The following is a 20,017-nucleotide window of genomic DNA, read 5'->3' on the forward strand; positions in this document are numbered from 1 at the left end:
CTTTTTCAATAGGTGAAAGTGTAAGTAAATAAAAGTAATTATATTCTTGCAATGCTTACCTTTTATGAAACTGCTACTTAAAATACTTGTGGTGGTATAAATGAAAGTTGTGAATTTTTATTGTATAAGCTCTAAAATTTCTTTTAAGCAGTTATTTATTTATTTATTTTTTATGGCAGATGCGGATCGTGCCAGAAAACATGGCATGGATGAGTTTATATCTGCAGACCCTTGCAAGTTCAACCACCATGCCTTATTTCGAACACTTCAGACTACTGCTCTTGATTATCGCCTGAATGATCAATATTGCTCCTTGGTTGGTGATTAGTTTCTTTCTCAAAACCTTCAACTTTTTTTTTTCAGCGAACATTTTTCTTTTACATTTTTTTTATTATTATTATTTTTATCATGTTGAGATATAGAACTGATGTTTCATCAACATTTTATTGAATTACAGGATCCGTTTAAGATCTGTCAAAAACATTATGGATGCTTTATTTTCCCTTCAATATTCATAGATACGGATCATGAGCGCCCATGTAATGGGGCAAGTGGAGGCTCCACCCCTCCTTTAGAAATTAGAACTTTCTTGCTATTAACACTTTTTTCTTTGCAAAAATGTAAAAACATTTCTTCTCCAGCTATTAATGAATAAGTTATTAAAAATGACAAATTTAAATAACTCAAATCTGTAATGAAAACCGTTTCCATGAAGAAAATATCCTGCTAAACTATGGGGAAAATTTCTGAGCGCCCCCCCCCCCTTAAAATGTAGCACATGGGCGCCTATGATACGGATACCGATATCCGTCACATCATTTATATCAACCAAGAAGGTTATGCCAACTGCTTTGAACATTTGTATGTTCTGCAATGTTTTTGGTGTTACACTCAATGCTTACAACATAATGCAGTCAATCTACATGTATTGCTAGGCCAAAAAAAAAAAACATCCAGAGGTGTGTCAAAGGTACCTTAAAAGTGGCCACCAATTTCAAGCTAAGGTTTAAAATTGCAATTTTAATAAGCAGAATATCCAAAGTAAGAAAATGTTATTTGATTTTGAAATGGTGAGTTAGCTCAGAAAAGATTAAAACAGACTTAAACCATTGGGAAAAAAGTGCTAAAAATGCAAAAAACACATAACAAAACAAATTTTTCTGGGAGAGCTTAAAAATTTCAAGGAATGTATTTTTTTTTTTTTTTTTTTTTTGAAGGGAAAAACCATGAAAGAACTAAGACTTTGACTAAGAAAATTATAATTTGAAAATTATGAAAATAACTTAGCACCTAAATGTGTGAGTTATCACTATCCAAGCAAGAAAATAGCAATAAAAATATTTTCTTTTAAACTGGTGTACCTATGTTCATGTTTATATATATGTCATTTTAGGGATGGTTTAGTCCTGGGCAGGTTTTTACTCTTGATGAATACTGTGCTCGTTACGGAGTTCGCAGCTGTTATCGTCACTTGTGTTACCTGCATGACTTACTGGATAGAGCAGAGAAATCTATTATGATTGACCCTACTCTAATACATTACAGTTTTGCATTTTGTGCCTCCCATGTTCATGGAAACAGGTTAGCTTTACATTCTTACTTTTCTATTTCTATGTAAAAATTTTAAAGGTTTTTCATGAATGATTTATGTATTGTAAGGCCAGATAAAAGTTTTAAATGGGTGAAAAAAATTTTATTGTGTAGCTGGCACATTTGACTTTCTTCATTATTCTTGTTTTTTTTTTTTAAAAAGAATAATTTTACTAGATTTTATTTTATTCCATGTTATTTTAATCATTACATACATGTTCATAATGAGGTTTGAGGTTCAGTTCAAGTAATCTATAATTAAATGTTAAAGCATGTACATTTAACCTAAATTATTATTTTTCTAATTTATAATGATAGTTATGGTTATAAATGGCGCACCTGCAAACAAAGGGGCGTAAGTGACAAAAATTTAAATTTGCAGAGAAGTAGTCCAACGGATTAGAAGAACACCAATCTATTTTGTGACAAGAATTTGTAGAAACAGATGCTCCTATCCAGCATTATTTAAGAAGACTACTAAATTAAAAATAAATAAATACCTTTGTGCAGAAATGTAATTGGTAATCAACAACGTTTCGACGCTCAAAATCGGTTAATTTTGTGTGCCAAAATCTGCGCAATTTTTGTGCGTTGTTGATTACCAGTTACTAAATTAAAGTTTGTACATGATTCAAACTTTGCTCACAATCTTTCTGCTGTCACTTAGATCCCTTTATTTCTCATCGATCGTAAGTTACAAAAAAAATTGTTTCACTTATGACTTGCTGCACGATTTTAAATGTAACGTGTTAACCAGAAGAATAAATATTAAAAACCTAAACCAGCGAGCTGCACCTTACCCTTTTCCATTTATTTATTCATTCTTATAACTTATTGTCACTTGGTCTGTATCATATTCTTTCATAAACAATTGTAAAAAACGTTGATGAAAACATGTAGCAACGATAGTTCTAGAAATTGAACAACTTACATTTACATGCAATTTACCAGACAGGCCGGCTAGAGACTGAAGATCTCTAGCTGTGATAACCAAGCTGTCTAGTATATTGCATGTAGTTCTGCCTTAGCTCTGGCTTAGGGATGGTAACTCACTGCTAAAAAATTAACTTACATTTGCTCGTAAAATCATTTTCAAAAAAAAAAGTACTTAACCATTTTTTATAAAAATAATAACTGCATGTACATTTCACCTTTTTTTCTGTTGCATATATAACAGTTTGTATCACAAGTAAAAAACAGGTGTCAACATGTCGTAGAATAATGAAACATTTTTTACATATATCCAAACTCATCCCTCAGTTCAAGCTGAACTCTGATAGATCATTTTCTCGAAAAACCAAAGGGATGTTGTGGGACTGCCTCATATGGTTGCTAAAACTTTGAATTTATACTTCAACTAAGATGAAAATACAAGTGGTAATTCTGAGTAGTGCCATTGTGGTTGATGGTTTGTTGAAGATATAGAATCGGTTGCTTGATTACTGAAACGCCTTTTAGTGTGGTGCATAATTCAAATGAAAAATAACTAAAATGTGCAAAATTGTAAATGATTCGTTCTGTTTTTAAAAAATGTTTGCTGTATTTTATTGCCTGTTTTTTTTTTTTTTTTTTTGACTTAAAAAAAAAAAAACATAATTTATTTTTATTTATTTAATTTTTTTTTTGGCAATTAAAATATCTGCCTGCTTAGTAACTTAGTATGAACGTTTTTGAAAATTTGTGTTTTATATATATATTTTTTCAATGAGTTTGCAAAAAGATCTGAAGTTTACAGTTGCCACATTTAAAATATTATAAGAATGATGCACACAAAAAGTTAACTACTATTTGGATTTCATAAGTGTACTTTTTTTTTTTTTTTTTTGCCTTAGTAGAATTTTTCATAGCAAAAACTTTTAAAACAAAATTTGTAAAATATGTTGTTTAAAATAGAACTTTATATTTGTTTTTTCATTTAATGAGAAGAAATTCAATGATGATATAATTAAATGATTTTGTCATGTGTCGAATATTAAAACATTGCATCATACTAGTGTTACAGTGCAGTAGTTTAACGTGTTTTCGTTTTGCTTACCTGAAACTCATTATTATTATTATTATGAGTTTCGTGAGTAATTTTTTTAAACTGAGAATATTATATTTTGAAAAATATATTTTATTAACGAATGCATTTTAGCGTAATACTTGTTTAATAATTTTCATGTTTTTGAAATGTTTTATAGAAAAAAAAATTCATCTTCTACCTTTTAATTAATTTTTCACTCACAGACTTTTCTTGGAGATTATTTGAAATTTTTGCACTATTTTTGATTGTAGATTTTAATCTTAGAAATACTGTGGTTCAAAATAAATTCATTTTGTGTTTTTGCCATTTGAATTGTAAGCATTCATTTTTTGCTTTTACTTGCACAATTTTATAAGGAAATTCTTTTGCTGCTGTTCAACTCACAGCAGATGTTAGTTCAACAGCCGAATTTGGTTTTATAAAGTCATGTTTTTTTGTTTTTTGATACTGGGAAGATAGTGTTAAAATATTATCAACTAAAAATGCATTTTGTGTGTAAATGCATTTAATTAAAAAACATGGTTAAGGAATTTCATATTTTATTATATTTTAGGAGCTATTGTGGTTTAATACAATTATTCATTTCAATATTTCTCATAACTTATTTAAAACATATAAGTTTGGAGTTTCATTGTTAATTTTCATTCACATTTTTTGCCATTTAAAGATATATTTGGAATAATTGAGTCCGACTAGGTATGCAGAATTTTATATTGTTGCATTTTTGCACATGGTAATTTGTGCTTGCATCGAGATATTCCTTCTAATAATTAATTGCTAACTAATAACAGTTGTATTTTTTATTGCTGAGGATTGCTTAGTAAGTTTTAACTTTAGTTTAACAATGCTATATTAACACCTTTGTAAGGCATTTTTCAAAATGTATTTATTTTGGGTAAAATACTGATGCTAATTTCACACTTCAAACACAAAAGTACTGCACCAGGACAGGTTCCAACAGATGTGAGGTATGTTAAAATCTCTTTGCATGTTTATCCATAATTGTTGTGCCCTGCATTTACTGCACTTTAACATTAAGTTTATTATTTTATTTTCTATTTATTTTTAAGCTTATTCAGTGTTATTTCTCCCTGCTATGTAGCATGTATTGAATATATTGTTTCCTGCTGATTTATAGCTAGAATAAATACTTAAATCTTTGGATGTGTGTGAGAGTTGTAGATTGATAAGTAATTTGAATGAAGTTATTTTACCTTTTTTTTAAAAAATAATTTGTAGTTAGTAGGGTTTTAAAAATTACTTTACTTTTATAAATTAGTGACACTATTAATTTCTTATTGTAATGCTCATATGAGACGCATGTATAGTTACGACTATATGTTTCACAAGCATCATATTGGTTATACATTTTATTCATTTTTTATGGATATTAATATTGCACTTCGAATTAAACTGCAAAAATTGTTTGGTACTAGTTTTTCATTTGCTGTTTTTTAAAATCTGGCATTTTAATTTTGTTTATTATTTTTAAGAGTTGCTCTTCAATTGAAATTTTAACAGAATTCTTTAAGGGAAAAAACAATTATTTTACATTAGCCATGGACTAAATTTGAACTTTATTCTTTTTTAAAGCAAAAGACTGTCATGGAAGATAATGCCAATAACAGTAATATTTATTTGATAAAGTATTAAATATTAAGGCACAAACCAAAAAAAAAAAAAAAATCAATGTTTTTGCATATTAATTATTTTTTAGCATAGAAATGTTTTATCTCAGAGTGAGGGGACACCAACTATACATTTTTATAAAACTTTTAGTCATGGTTCACAAACATTTTTTAAAAACTTTTATTTTGTTACTTTATGGCTAGTTTTTGAGATAGCAGCATTATTTAAACATCTGTTGTTTATATATTGAGGATGTACTATTTATTATATGTTGTTCATTTAAAACTTCCTTGCATTTCGATGTTGTTTATATTCCTCTTTGATCCTCTTTTCCATTTCTGTGAACTAAAACTGCAATGTGTTTTGTTATTACCTAGTATTGTCTTAAGAATGAGGAGAATATTCTAAACTTTGCATGAATTTACATAATATGTACATTTTACATATGTGTAATGTTTTTTAATTGTTTTCTTTAAAATGCCTTTGCTTGAATGTATCTTTTCGACCAAATGTGATATAACATTGCACCTCTATTTCCTAGCCTATCTCTTCTTCAAGTAATGTAATCCAAGTTCCATTTGCACCATTTTGTTTTTCATCCAATTGTCCCTTTTGTTTTGGCTGATATACCAATGTGTTTAATGAAGCACTGCTTTCTCTATTAAAAAGTCAAAATTTACTACTGGAATACATTTCATCGACAGATAAATTAACATTAAAATACACTGAAAAAGGAGAAATGCTTGCTAAAACAGCAGTACAGGTGAACATCATCATTTTAAGTTTTTGGGAGACATTTGAATTTTTAATACTTAAGAAAAGTGAGATTCAAAGTTATCAATGTTTTGTGGTACAAAACTCATGAAAATCATCTTGAAGAATACAAAATAATTACTAAAAATAACCGCTGATGGTAAGGAAAAAAAACACTATAAATTTACATATTATATATATGCATATGCACAACAGTTATTTAGAATTTAAATGTTGTTTTAAAGAAGATATGAAGCTGTTATTAAGTATCTTATTGCTTCTTATAAAATTTTATATCTTATTGAATCAATAAATCTGAAGCATAAATATGCAACAGATGTGTGTAAAGCACAACCTGTAACTTTATATGAGACTATCTGCATATAAGCTACCTTTACTCCTGTTTGGTCACAGGAAAATTTCAGGCCCTCTCATTGGCCTATTCAAGTGTCAATCAAAGCTTTAAAGCTTTGACGTACTGCAATGTTGCTAGTCCTCTCTCGCAGTGTTTCATGTTTGTAATCTGCTAAATACGAATAAGCATTTGCAAATGAGATCTTTAATTGAATGTTGCTGACAAAAGCAGCATTAATATTTCCAATCAATTTCATCCTTTGCAAAACAAATGAAAGCTTTTATTGAGAAGCTATGCTTCGAAATGAAAATAGGAGGCGCCATCTTTAAGCAAAAAATGTATGTTTTACAATCTTGTTTTAATTTAAATTGAAATTATTTTTTAAATAATTCCCATGGTAAATTATTTTGTTAATTAAAAAGTTAATTCCCCAATTTTTCATATTCTTAATGATATTTAATGAAATTTAAATAGCTGTTCTTAAAGAAATGATTACCATTTACGTTAATAACAAATATTTATTGTGAATAATTTTATACATGCTAATTTTTAATATAATTTGCTCGTGTGCCAGTTTATTTCTAGCTAATTTCTATTGAATATGAGTTAGCATCCCAGAATAAGACTTCCAATTGAATATTGAGCGAGTCTGGCGAACATATCCTTCTTTTCTCATACTAATAACTCATAAAATAAAATAATGCTCTGCTTTAAAAAAACATGTAAAATACATAATTAAACGAATAAATAGCATTGTCTTTAAGCAAAAAATGACGCTTTTGAAAACGGTACTATTGGAGTTAAATTAAGCTCATTTGTCAACTAATTCTCAATGTAAGTTTTTTAAATTAAGCAGCGAATTCTTTATCTTTTAATATTCTTCATAATATTTAAAGTTATGTAAAAAGGAATAGGTAATTTAAACCCTTGAATGAAATAATTGAAAATAACATTAAAAAGCAATGTTTCATAATGTAAAATTATATAAATATTATTTCAAGTTATTAAAAATCACTTTCAAGTCAAACTTTTAGAAATCGCACCCTTTGACACATTAAATTCATTTATTATTTTGATAAAAAATTATCACCCACAGTTGATAAGGCAATTCAAGAGAATTTCATGCAGTTTCATTTACTATTTAACTTAAAAACATTTGGGGGAAAAAAAGTTTCACAAAATTCTAAAACTTCAAAACTCAACCATTTTTGAGACAATTTTGAAAATTTTGAAATTAATATATGACTTTTAATGTATTGTAATAAATACAACTAAATATTTTAGACCGGGCCCATGAAGAGATCAGCAGCTGCTAAATATTTTCAGCAAAATTAGCAAAAAAGTTTTCCTTTTTTTTTTTTGCTGTACTGCTGATAAGACCTTCGTGGTTTCATGAATAGTTCTGAAGCCATTTGAATGTAATCATTCAAATACATTAAATATCATACATTGATGAAAAAATTTTTAAAGTATTAAAAAAATTTAATTTAAAATCTTGTGAAAATATTTCTTTTTTGAAAAGTGTCGAAACTTAAGTTGTCTTTGAAACAAGCTGCTTTACAACTCTGTTTCTCGTAGAACTTGAGAAGTTGAAAATTGGGGTGAGCACACTTTCATAATTTGCATTATTTTCCTTGGTGTACATATTTTATCAATAAAAGTGTGTGTGTTACAAAACTTCTTTGGTTCTGAATCCTTTTGAAACTGTTTTATGAAAATGTAATTTCTCTTCATATGATGTGGAAGAATTATTACTTTAATAATAATGACTTTCAAGTCCAGTCACATGTACTTGAAAACCAACAGGGAACTAATCATAATTTATTCATATTGAACTCACATAAAAAATAAAGTAAATATTGTAAAGCAGATGTACATAATATATCAGCCAGATACAATGTGAAATAATAGATATAGCAACGAGAAAGAAAATTTATATGATAATCAATTTATTTACTGGCACTAGAGCAAATTATATTAGAAATTAGCATGTATAAAATTATTCAAAATAAGTATTTGTTATTAACTTAAATGGTAATTATTTCTTTATAAGAAGAGCTGTTTAAATTGCATTAAATATCATTTAGAATATGAAAAATTGCGGAATTTGCTTTTCCATCAGCAAAATAATGTACCGTGAGAATTATTTTAAAAATAACTTCGATTTAAATTTAAACCATGTCGTAAAACATACATATTTTGCTTAAAGATGGCGCCACCTATTTTTATTTCGAAGCATAGCTTCTCAATAAAAGCTTTCATTTGTTTTGCAAAGGATGAAATTGATTGGAAATAATAATGCTGCTTTTGTCAGCAACATTCAATTAAAGATCTCATTTGCAAATGCTTATTTGTATTTAGCAGATTACAAACATGAAACACTGCGAGAAAGGACTAGCAACATAACAGTACGTCACAGCTTTGAAGCTTTGATTGACACTCGAATAAGTGAATGAGAGGGCCTGAAATTTTCCTATGACCGAACAGGAGTAAAGGTAGCTTATATGCCGCCCGGCTCTGTATGGTCAACCTCAAAAATAAAAGTTATGTGAAGTGACACATGTTCGACAATCTGGCTTAAATGAAAGAGAGAGAAAAAATTTAAAATTTTTAGTCCAAATAATGACAACTATCCTTAAAAATCCCCATTGAAATTTCGACATTAGTCCCTAAATATTCCCATTCAAATAATGAAATTTTGTGAATAAAGTTACCACTCCCTAAAAATCTCCATTCCCGTCAGATTGTGTTTGAAGCCACTCAATATCTCCTGTAGCATTGATCTATGTCAAAAAAAAAAAAAACATATAGGATACATCAGGGGCGGCATTTCAGCATTTCATTTGGGAGGTCGAGTTTTTTAAATATGTATTACAATAGTGCGGTCCCAAACACACATTAGTTAAGAGGAAGTGGTCATAAAATCGGTTTAATATGAATAAAAATTTGTATTTAGAAACAATTAAAATTTTAATTCCCTTTTTAATAAGTTATCGTACAATACATCTCGATGCTAAAGTTTTAATACCTTTTGGAAAAGTGTTATTGCATGATTTTTGGATTTCGGATGTGTTACTAGTCTATCGGTGACCAGTGTCGTGCTGTTTTGCCAGTACAGCAAAATAGAAAAGTTTTTTTTTTTTTGCCCATTGTGCTTCAAAAATAATTCTTTGGCCTCCTGAGACACAAAAAAGAAAAAACTTTCTCTACTAGCTGAGCTGATTGGAATAGTTAAAAAATAATTGAAGTAATAAACTTATATATGAAAACACTTTTTATATCTTGCTCTTCAAAATCACCCAGGTAACTTCAAAAATTGTGAGGAGCTTAATTTTTCATTATTGAATAATCTAGTCTCGTCGGTGTTCTCAGCTTCAATGAGATGTCATCTGCCTCCAGCTCTGTTATTCACGATTCTGGGCTGATGAATCCATAACAAGGACGGAACTGCAGTTTCTAGGTGTGATAACCGGTCTGTCGGTTTATTGCTTGTAATTTTTCTTGCCTCATGTTAAAAATTTTACACATAATTGAAACATTTTATTTTTCGTTTTGAAAATCCAATCCAGATAATATAGAGCCAACCATACAGAAAAAAATTATCAACAAATCTTGTGTTAATTTCATTCTAAACTGAATCTATTACTTCATACAATTATTAAAAAATCAATGTTTGACTTCACATCATCATGTGGATTTTTGTCACCCCCCCCCCCCTTTTTTTTTTGATTGAACTAAGATTTGAATAGCCAGAAAATTAAGGTTAGCGGATTGAAGATGTTTTGATAGGCTGAACTTTTTAAAAACCTTTCCTCAATACAAACAAATTGAATAAAAGTTCAAACGAAGTCATACTTGCTAAAGGGCATGAGCTTTTCCCACCATTGAAGGAATCGTTTTGAAATAATTCCCCCAGTCGTGAAAACACTGCTTTGAAGTTACGGAGAAATGGTTTTATGCTTTTAACTCTTGAATAGTATCTTGTGTCACTCTGAGATTGCATAATTATAGAGTCCCATAAAAGGTATTTGTTGAAATGTTTCTTTTTTTTAAATTCAATAACCACATGCATTATAAGAAATTTCTATGAAAGCATATGATGCATGAGCAGCTGAAACGTGTTTCTAGCAGAAGAAAGCGATGAACACTCATTAAATAAATATACACTTAAAAAATAAGCGTAAAAGTGAATGTAAAATATCAAGGAATTTTCTTGTGAAAATCATGCATCCACATCACTTTGCAAGGGCCTCTCATATTGGACATACCATCGATACACTGGGCACACAAGTATGAAATATTTAGCCTATATGAGGAAATGTCTTTTTTAGTCAAAATTAACCATGGTTCTCTATCAGTTTTCTATGTTCTAAAATGGCCGGAAAATACTTCATCATCCAAATAACGGAAAAACACTTTTTTTAGTCTGGGAATGTGTCGAGTTTCATCAATAGTTACTGAGAACCAGTGCGTTTTTTTAAATGAACATTGAATATCGACTTACCTAAATTGAATTCACCCATTTTCTATCATTCTGCTCAAAAAATTTGGGGGTGCGACCGCCCCCTCTTGACCCCCCTATTTGCCGCCCCTGGGATACATGAGCCAAAAGGAACATGTTTCTAGCTTTAAAAAAATCATTAGAAAAAAAGGCAATAGTCCCAGGATAGGGACAACAGACCTTATAAATCCTTTTTTTTTTTTAAATTTAGAATTAGGACAACTATTCCCAAATCCTTAGTACAATCTGAACATTACATCCTAAAAATCCATACCTGAGTGAGGGCAACAGTCCTTAACCGAGAGAGATTGCGCAGGGTGCACGGTCACCCCATTCTTAACCAGACTCCTGTCGCAGGGTAAATATTTATTCGTAGTCAATCACCCTTTCAGTATCCTCCTATCTAACAGTCCTCTTTGTAGGCGAAGTGTTATTTTTACGTTTCTTTTATTTCTGTGAGTGAAGCAATCATTTATGGAACTCGCATGTTAATGGGGTAACTCACTCTCCCCATGCAACTGTTACTGCTTCAAATTTTCTCATTCTAAGCAGAGTAATTTTGCGTTCTCTAGCTCTCTTCTTTCATTTATATCGCTTTGCGCTCTGAATACTGGCCTGCAAACGTAAACTTGCAGATTATGAAAAGATAGAAAATGATGATTTATAGAAAATTTCAGATAAAACTTATTGGAGTAACTCAATCACCCCGCACAATCTCTTTTGTCTCTGTTAGGTGAGCGATCTCTCTTGGGTTAAAAATCTCCATCGGAATAAGGAAAACAGTATCTAAAAATTCCCATTAGAATAAGGACAATAGTTCCCAAAATTTTTCATTACAGAAAAAAACATTCCCTATAATTCCCATGAGAATAGGGGCATCACTTTCCAAGAATCCCTGATAGAACAAGAGTTAGTTCTCAAAAATTTAAATAAAAATACTAAAAGATTAGAAGAATAGTTCTAAACCCCCCTTTCAGAACAAGAAATTTTTTTCAAAATAACATCAACATTCTCTTTTTTAAATCCCATGAGAATCAGAACAATGGCTTCAACAAATTCCCTTTTGAATAAGTTCAATATTCTCTTTTAGTACACATTAGACTAACAAAGACAGTACCTCAAAATCCACAACAACATACTTAAATAACATTAACAGCAAATCTAAAAGTCCCGATAAGATTAAACTCAATAGTTCCCTTAATACAACTGAGATCCTTGGTTATCTTCTTCCAGCAGAACAAAAAAAAAAAAAAAAAAAACTAATAAAACACAAATAACAATAAAAAAGGAAAAATTTAAAATCCTTCCATTAATGGAAAAGCCTCAATGCAAAAGCAAGAATTTTGTTTGTTCACTCTAAAGCAAAAAATGGACACAGGTATATATTCTTTTCAATGATTTTTTTCACGCTCACTATCATAGCTTCCGTAGATGATAAATATCTCATTTAAAATTGATTTAAAGGAGTGCTTGAATAAAAATGCTTATAACTTTTTTCCTGGTTAATTTGCACGCTTGAATTTTTCAAATCTGAATACAGAAAATATGCTGAGGGGGGGGGGGGTTACGGGCTTTTTAATGAGACTGAAACTGAGACACTACAATAATTATTTCATATAATAAGAGCTATTTTATGCCATTTTTGGGCTCAAAATAGGTATTTTTTTGGCAATTGCCATCCCCCCCCTTTCTCGTAACCCTTGCCTTGTACATAAGTACCTGCCAGAAAAATTTGGTTGAGGTCTGCCTTAAACTAGATTTGTATAAGGAACATACACACACATATGTACATACACATTCTCTTCTTTATTTATATGGATAATTCCTTGAAATTTTTCAAACTGCTATGATACACTTTCAGACTGTTTATACAGAATGTTTATCCAATGGCAAGCAGATTGGGAACCATTGCTTTAACTTAAAATTTAATGCACATAAATTCAGACCTGTAAAATTCTTGGAATCATTTAATTAGATGATTTTGAACTTATAATGCATATTTTTTTCCTGAGATGTATAAGATATTTTCTTTTTTTTACCCGTCTTTAAGAGTTTTTAGTGGGTTTTAAAAAGTGCTGTTTTTTCATATCCTCGTCTCAGAGCAACAGTAAGATTTTTAACCCCAGAAATAACGCAAAGATATCTTGCTGTTGCTCTGAGGCGACAATATGTTCTTCGATTCAACCTGGTGAATTCTTCTCGTATCAAAACGTCAAGAAGCAACAACATCAGTGCTGCGTGTTTATAATCAAATTCAAACAACGAAAAAAGTAAATCCATCTTATGTGTTAAAAATACAGTTTTACAGCTTTGTAATGTAGTGTGCATTAAATATGAGCTTTTGAGATTACTGCATTTCATGGTATTATTTTCATTGAACCCTGTAAATTTTTGAAGTTGAAAAGAAGGTTGGAGGTAGGGTAGGGGGAGTATACAATATATCTTCTGTTTCACTAGTTATTGAAAGTTTTATCTGTGTGAACATGCTCATCTAAGGAATTTAATTAAATCATAAAGATTTTTGCAGAATTTTACATTATTTAATAAAAGCTTTTCTAAAAGTTTTGTTGGAAGCATTAAAAATAAATATACAGTCAATTACCGTTTATACATTTCTCTTTTATACGTTTTTATCAATTATGCATTTTTTAATTTGGTCCCTGCAGAGTTTGATACACATTAACATACACCTATTATTCGTTTTTCTCATTTGTATGCTTTTTTCATACAAGCCCTTCAAAAACTTGTAAATGGTACTTCACTGTATATTATCTTTTTCTTTTCTTTCTTTTTTTTCATTACTAAGGAATTGTTTTGAAGGGGTGCAAATTGATATGCATAGTTTGATGTTTTCTTGTACAGTCAGTGTATTCGTTATAATAGGCTAATATTTTCTAGCAGCATTATGTTTTAAAATATAATTTAAAACTTTCCCCCAATATTTTAACAAATGTCTGCAGTTATTTCTATACTGTATTGTTTATTTTAATTGAAACATAACTATTAACATTTCAATTATAATTATCAGGCATTATGCAATGTGTTCTGTTTGTGATTTATTCACATTTTTTTTTAAATGCAAGTTTCAATCTTTTAGTAGTTTGTGGAAAAGCTTTTTTGATTTTTTTGGTTTGTATTATGTATGTGTATATTTCTGAAACTAATCATTATTTCCTTTAAAATGTGAGTAAGTTTACAGTCATTAAGATACAGTGGAAATTGCCCAAGCTCAGATAAATGAAGACTGTATTATTTAAATATTTCAAAACGGTGTAATTTTAGTCATTATATTTCTTTTGTTCAATTCTTACCATCAAATTATCGTCCTACTATATTTACCTCTTAATTTATCGTTTTATAGTGTCAAAAAGATTTGAATCTATGTTCATTGATTTTTTCCCTCAAAAAAATTTTTTTTTCATTCTGATAGGTTAACTAATGTTGTTATAGTATAAAGATCATTCTTTTGATAACAGTGCTAATTGTGTGTGACACTTTTGAATTTTGTATATCAATTTTAGTAATTTCTACTTGCTAATCACATTTTAAAAAAAATTTTCTTCCCATTTATTTGTGCAGAATTAAGTATCAATGGTTTGAAAATGAGTAATTTATGAAGGGTTTTTAAATTTTTTGACCATTTGATGTAACACAGTGGAGAAATAAGCCTCATAAAATATTATTCTAGTAATAAAGAAAAGTTACCATTACAGGACCAGCAAAAAATGAAATAATGAGTCTACAACTTATTCTGTCGATAATTTCATGGAAGAAACCCAAACCAGAACCTTTCTGAAATTATGAATGCAAATGTAAAGGAATGGATATTCAACAACTCAAATGAACCATCAGAAAAAAAGAGACTCTCTTAGTTTGTTGACTAGAATTCAATGTAGCTAACTAAGCAATTACAATACTTAGTCTTTCAAAAAATTTTGCCAGATTCAATGTAACTGTTGATTTTATTTTTGAAATGGATGCAACAGAGCGGACAGTTCAAAACATAGAAAATGTTTGGACACTTTAAAAAAAAAAGTTTTTTTTTTTTGCTGAAGTTGCGTTGTAAGTTTATTCTTATGTAAAGACACAACTGTTTTATTGCTCTTGCATTTCAGCACACTCTTAAACCTTATTTTAACTCCCAATGAATTGAAACTGGGAAGCATAATATTCTCTTTTTTGTTCCAAAGCAAAATATTTTTAAACGATGAGTGTACATATGTGTGATGCGTCCACATCTGAGAAAGAGTTTTAAGAATAATATCATACTGATTCAGCAACATTTAGATTACAAGCATTTTTATTTACAGTATTATTTCTTAGTGATGGTTACTTTTTGGTTCTAATGAAAAATTATTCTTATTAGTTCATCTTTTCAATTTTTGGTTCTGTAATTAAAGTACCAGTATGTTAAATTTTGTTTCCGTGGAAAAACATTTCATTCAAAATTTGTCTTTTTTGCAGTATTGAGTATTTGATGCATTATATATTTTTTGATAGTATAATGTGGCTGTAAATGATGGTGCAATGTTGTATCACAATTTGTAAAAGTTTTTAAACTTTCTGAGGAATGGGAAAATAATGTTTTCCATGCACGATTTTTATTACATTTGCCATTGAATTTTATTTTTTGATATGCATACATTTTTTTAAAAAATGTTACTGCAATTTTTTTCAGTAATGTATTATATAATATGCATATTTCTTGTATGTGAACTATGAAGTATTTGATTGTACTATATGCAAAAATAGTAAATAATTCTTGTACATTTGTATTGATTTGAAAATAATTTTCAAAACTATATCAATCATTATCTGTCTCAACCAAAGCATCACACTTCATTATTTTCATTTAGCATTTAATTTATACACATATTAGTAATTTTCAAGGCGTTTTGGTTTGAGACTTATCATTGCACATGTTTACGATAGTAAATCCTGCAATGTTGATGTTAATTTCGTATATCAATGATTTTAACTTTTGTGCATTCTTCTTTTCAAAGGACTGCCTATTTTAATTTTATCTCTCTAGCCTCCATCAGTATTTTTTTTTTTTTGTTTCTTATAAATATTCTTGTTTTGAACTATATTTAACGTCTTAGCCAAAAGAAAGGTTGTACAATTTCTATTAACAATAAGATATTTTGAAAAAAAAAAAAAGAATAAGTAAATTTTACTCTCATTTCATACATGATCTGTAATTAAACATTAATTTACTCAGAAAGATGAAGTTGCATTTCTATGTACAGTAAAACCCCTCTTAACGGACACCCCTCTCATGCAGACAATTTTCAATTCCCCGATTCCAAGGCAAATAACATTATTTAACCCCTGTCCTATGGACACCTCTCTATTGTGGACAAAAAATTTTGTCCCGTTAGTGTCCGCATTTGAGAGGTTTTATATATCAGCTCTTTTGTGTGCAACTTTTCAGCTAACATAATTTAATACTATCCAGTTAACATAGAGGATATTTATAGTATCTTTCAATTTGTTTTGTTTTGAAAGAACTGGAGTCCAAAAAGGTAACAATCTGCTCCTGTAAATTCATGATTTAGTACATGCATATTGTTATGCTGATGTTCTTGAATATTATTGATTCTAAATTAGTGGACCATAGATACTTTCTTATATTTGAGTTAGACATTTTTGTAATTCAAGTATGTAAAACCAGGGGTTGTAGTTTTAAGCTTTTCAAATACCAAGATCAGGCCTAGCATTTCAAATTTTTCCACGAGAGGAGGGGGACAACGAGTGTGTACTCAATACAAATTGTATTAGAAAGTAATAAAAACCACACCCACTTCTATTTAAAAACATTATTTTTTCAAACGGGAGAGAAGGATCAATTTGCCTCACTGACCTCTCATAGTTTTAAACTTTTCTAATGCCAAGGTCAGACCCGTCACATCGAATTTTTGCAGGAAGGGGGGGGGGGGGGGGGCACAAAGGGTACACAATAGGGAACCCCGCTCTGCTATGCCATCTGGGGCTTCCAGAGAACGGACCTTTCGGCCGGGGCCCCCTTACCCATAAGGGAACGAGAACTAAACCACTTACGACTCTAGACACCGTGGACCCAGGTACGGACCTGACTCCGGTGGTGCCCATTGCCTACTCACTGTTCCACTCGATAGCCACTGGGCAGATACAAATCTGCTCAAACGTAAGTAAAGAGTGGTCGTTTTACATGCGTGGATGCTACACCATCGCAAAACCCTCCCCATTTACCCGGGCTTGGGACCGGTATAGGGACGGGCCTGGCCCCCAAAGACCTAACCCCACCTACGGCTGGTTTGGGGCACAAAGGGTGTGTACTCAATAGAAAAAAAAAACATGATTTTTTCAGACGGGAGAGAAGGTTCAATTGGCCCCTCTGACCTCCCTAAATGACAGACCTGACTGAGGTAACCTTGAAATTAGGAAAATTACTACTTTGACTGGAACATAGGTGTTTGGAATAGCTTACGAAGAGCAGCTGTTACTTCAATGGGTTGGATAGGTTTAAAAGGGCTCTTGATCTTCATCAGGGATTGATAAATTGACCTGGCACTGCCAAGCTGGGCCCTCAGCCTGTTGCTGGTCGCCACCTTAGTATTTGTTTATGCAGATGTGTTTCACAAAGCCAAATGCAAAAATGTATCAGAATTAAAATCTAATTGAACAAATTCAGACAACCTGTTGTTAGCATTCCGAAGAACAACCAACAGAAGTCATGTGAATAATAAATAAATACCTTTGTGCATGAAAATTAAATGAATTTATTACGAAAGTTTCGCACAAAAGTTGCAAATTACTGCGGACACGTGTTTTAGGGTTACAAGGAACCCCTTTTTCAGTGCAAAGAAGTTTGAGCTTTTAGATGAAAAGTCATTCGAGGGAAAGAGTTCCTTGGATGACTTTTCTTCCAAAAGCTCACACTTCTTTGCATTGAAAAAGGGGTTCTTTGTAACCCCAAAACACATGTCTGCAATAATTTGCAATTTTTGTGCATTTAAAGGTTGGTAATTCCTTCATTTAAAATGTCAGATGTTTATTTATGTATGGTAAATTAATGAAGCATTAACAAAAGTAATGAACAAACATATAAATTAACTGTCTTGATTACAAAAAATACCTGTGAACTTCAAGGATGACAATACTAGGAGGTCTTTAATCTTTAAAGCACAGGTGTTTTGCATTAATAAAAGGGTTCCTTCTAACCTAGAATTCATGTATGCAATTTAATTTGTATGTATGTCCATTGCAAAATTTTTGTTTTTAGTTTCAACAACCAGTAGGGTTAAGAAAATGGAAGTAAATTCTTGAATTTCCGTTAAATTCATTTGAAAATAGAGCAACCAATAGCAGCTTCTTTCTTTCAAAACAGCTATTTTGAGTAGTACAGTAAAGAACCAATTGTTAGGGATGTTCGGAACAATTGCTGTCTCGGATATCTGACTTTCTCGGTTTGCTGGATGGATATAACACGCCGTTTTAAATTGTTTTTTATAAAACTCAAGATAATAAAGCTTTTAAGATTTGTCTCTTTACAAATTTTAGTAAGCAATTCAAGACTCATCACTTCACCTCTGTTATGCTCAAGGTAACTCAATACTGAGATATCAGCAATTATTAAAATTTCTACTCTTTCAAAATCATGCAAATAGTAGATTTATTGACTCAATGAATAGTTATAAAAATGCATATTTTTTAGTTTACCATGAACTTTTAACCACAAATTAATTTTTTTTTAAATAAAAGCAATTTTTGCTCTACCATGTTATTTTCTTTTTCTGTATTAACATTTATATCTTGCCTTCAAACACCAATGAAAGTTGCATTCTTTTTATTTAGTTTAACTTATTTTACAATATTTATTTCATCAAAAAACTACTGTATATTATTCATGAATAATGTCTGATATTGAAATCTCAAGTCTCGAGATCAATATAACACTCATATTAAAGTAACTAAATAATTAAAAGGGGAGAAAAACTAAGGACCTTCTAATGATTTGATTACAAAAGACAGAAAACTTTAAAGTGATGACTGATTGATATTGTGTATTTTTTTCTCTCCCTGTTGTAAAATTCTTGCATCAGTACTGTATTGTAAAATCAGATTTGTAAGCAACAACTAAGCAGCAAATTAAAGTATCAAATCACTTTGCCATCATGATTAGATTGACTGTCGTTTTCTCGAGGCTACTAATTTGTTATACTGCTTATAATTAAACACATTAAAATAATTAGAAATATTTTATAATACAGTTGAACTTGTCAATCTCAAATTTCACGGGGGGGGGGGGGGAAATCGAGATAAAGAGGTTTTGAGAAACTTATTGAAATGTGGAATCTGATGATGAAAATTTGAATTTTATACCAAAGACTATACATGCAAAAGATTAAAATTCTTCCGTATTAGTTTTGTTAGGTATTTATTCTACTATTTTATACTGAGCACTTTATTGCAAGTTTAAGGAATCATTTTGACAGTTATAAAATTTTAAGCATACCTTTTGCAAGCAAAATAGTTTTTCATTGTTTTTCGGTGCCTGATTTTTTTAACTATCCTCTTGAGGTTGGTAATGGCTGAAAACCCATCTTGGCCTATACATACTTAACTTTGGCGGCAATTTCATTTTTCTTCATTAATTTTATGCCGTCCAAAAATTCTAGAATTTTCACTTTTTCATCATTTGAAAAAATCTTTAGCTTTCTTTTCACGCCTATCATCTCGGTTTTCTATGCAATCACAACTTCAAGCAAGAGATCACTTACGGAACAGTAACTAAACCAGATAGTGAAACAGGTTTTAATTTGAATGACTTTTAACCACAAACTTGAAAAAGTCACCCCACATGTCAAATCTGTCAAGCCCAGATAGAGGTATTCGGGATTTTTTTTTCCGAGATAAACATGACAAATACATTGAATTTTGGCTGAAAATGCAGGGAAATTAAAAAATTTTGAGATAGACAGGTTTTTGCGATAAGCAGGTTCGAGATAGACAGGTTCGACTGTATAGCCGAACCTCGTTAAACCGCCAACCTTAGTGACGGGTCAAAAGTTGGCGAAACTCGAAGATGGCGGTTTAACAAGGTTTCCCCTGTCCTTTATAAATGCATGGTTTTAAGAAAATATAATTAAAAATATGTATTTTCCTTCCCATTGAATCATAA

The 20,017-nt window shown here is 30.3% G+C and overlaps 1 protein-coding gene across 1 annotated transcript in view; it reads left to right on the forward strand.

Moving 5' to 3' along the window:
* The window catches only part of LOC129229912 (calcium-dependent secretion activator 1-like), a 168,923-nt gene that overhangs the window by 54,819 nt on the left and 94,087 nt on the right, over window positions 1-20,017 (forward strand). The window contains exons 12-14 of the mRNA XM_054864293.1: window positions 180-316; window positions 1,394-1,581; window positions 4,552-4,584. Coding sequence (XP_054720268.1) covers window positions 180-316; window positions 1,394-1,581; window positions 4,552-4,584 — 358 coding nt within the window. The remainder of the gene's footprint in view (window positions 1-179; window positions 317-1,393; window positions 1,582-4,551; window positions 4,585-20,017) is intronic.

The sequence above is a fragment of the Uloborus diversus genome, chromosome 9 (genome assembly GCF_026930045.1).
Source record: "Uloborus diversus isolate 005 chromosome 9, Udiv.v.3.1, whole genome shotgun sequence".
Lineage (NCBI taxonomy): Eukaryota > Metazoa > Arthropoda > Arachnida > Araneae > Uloboridae > Uloborus > Uloborus diversus.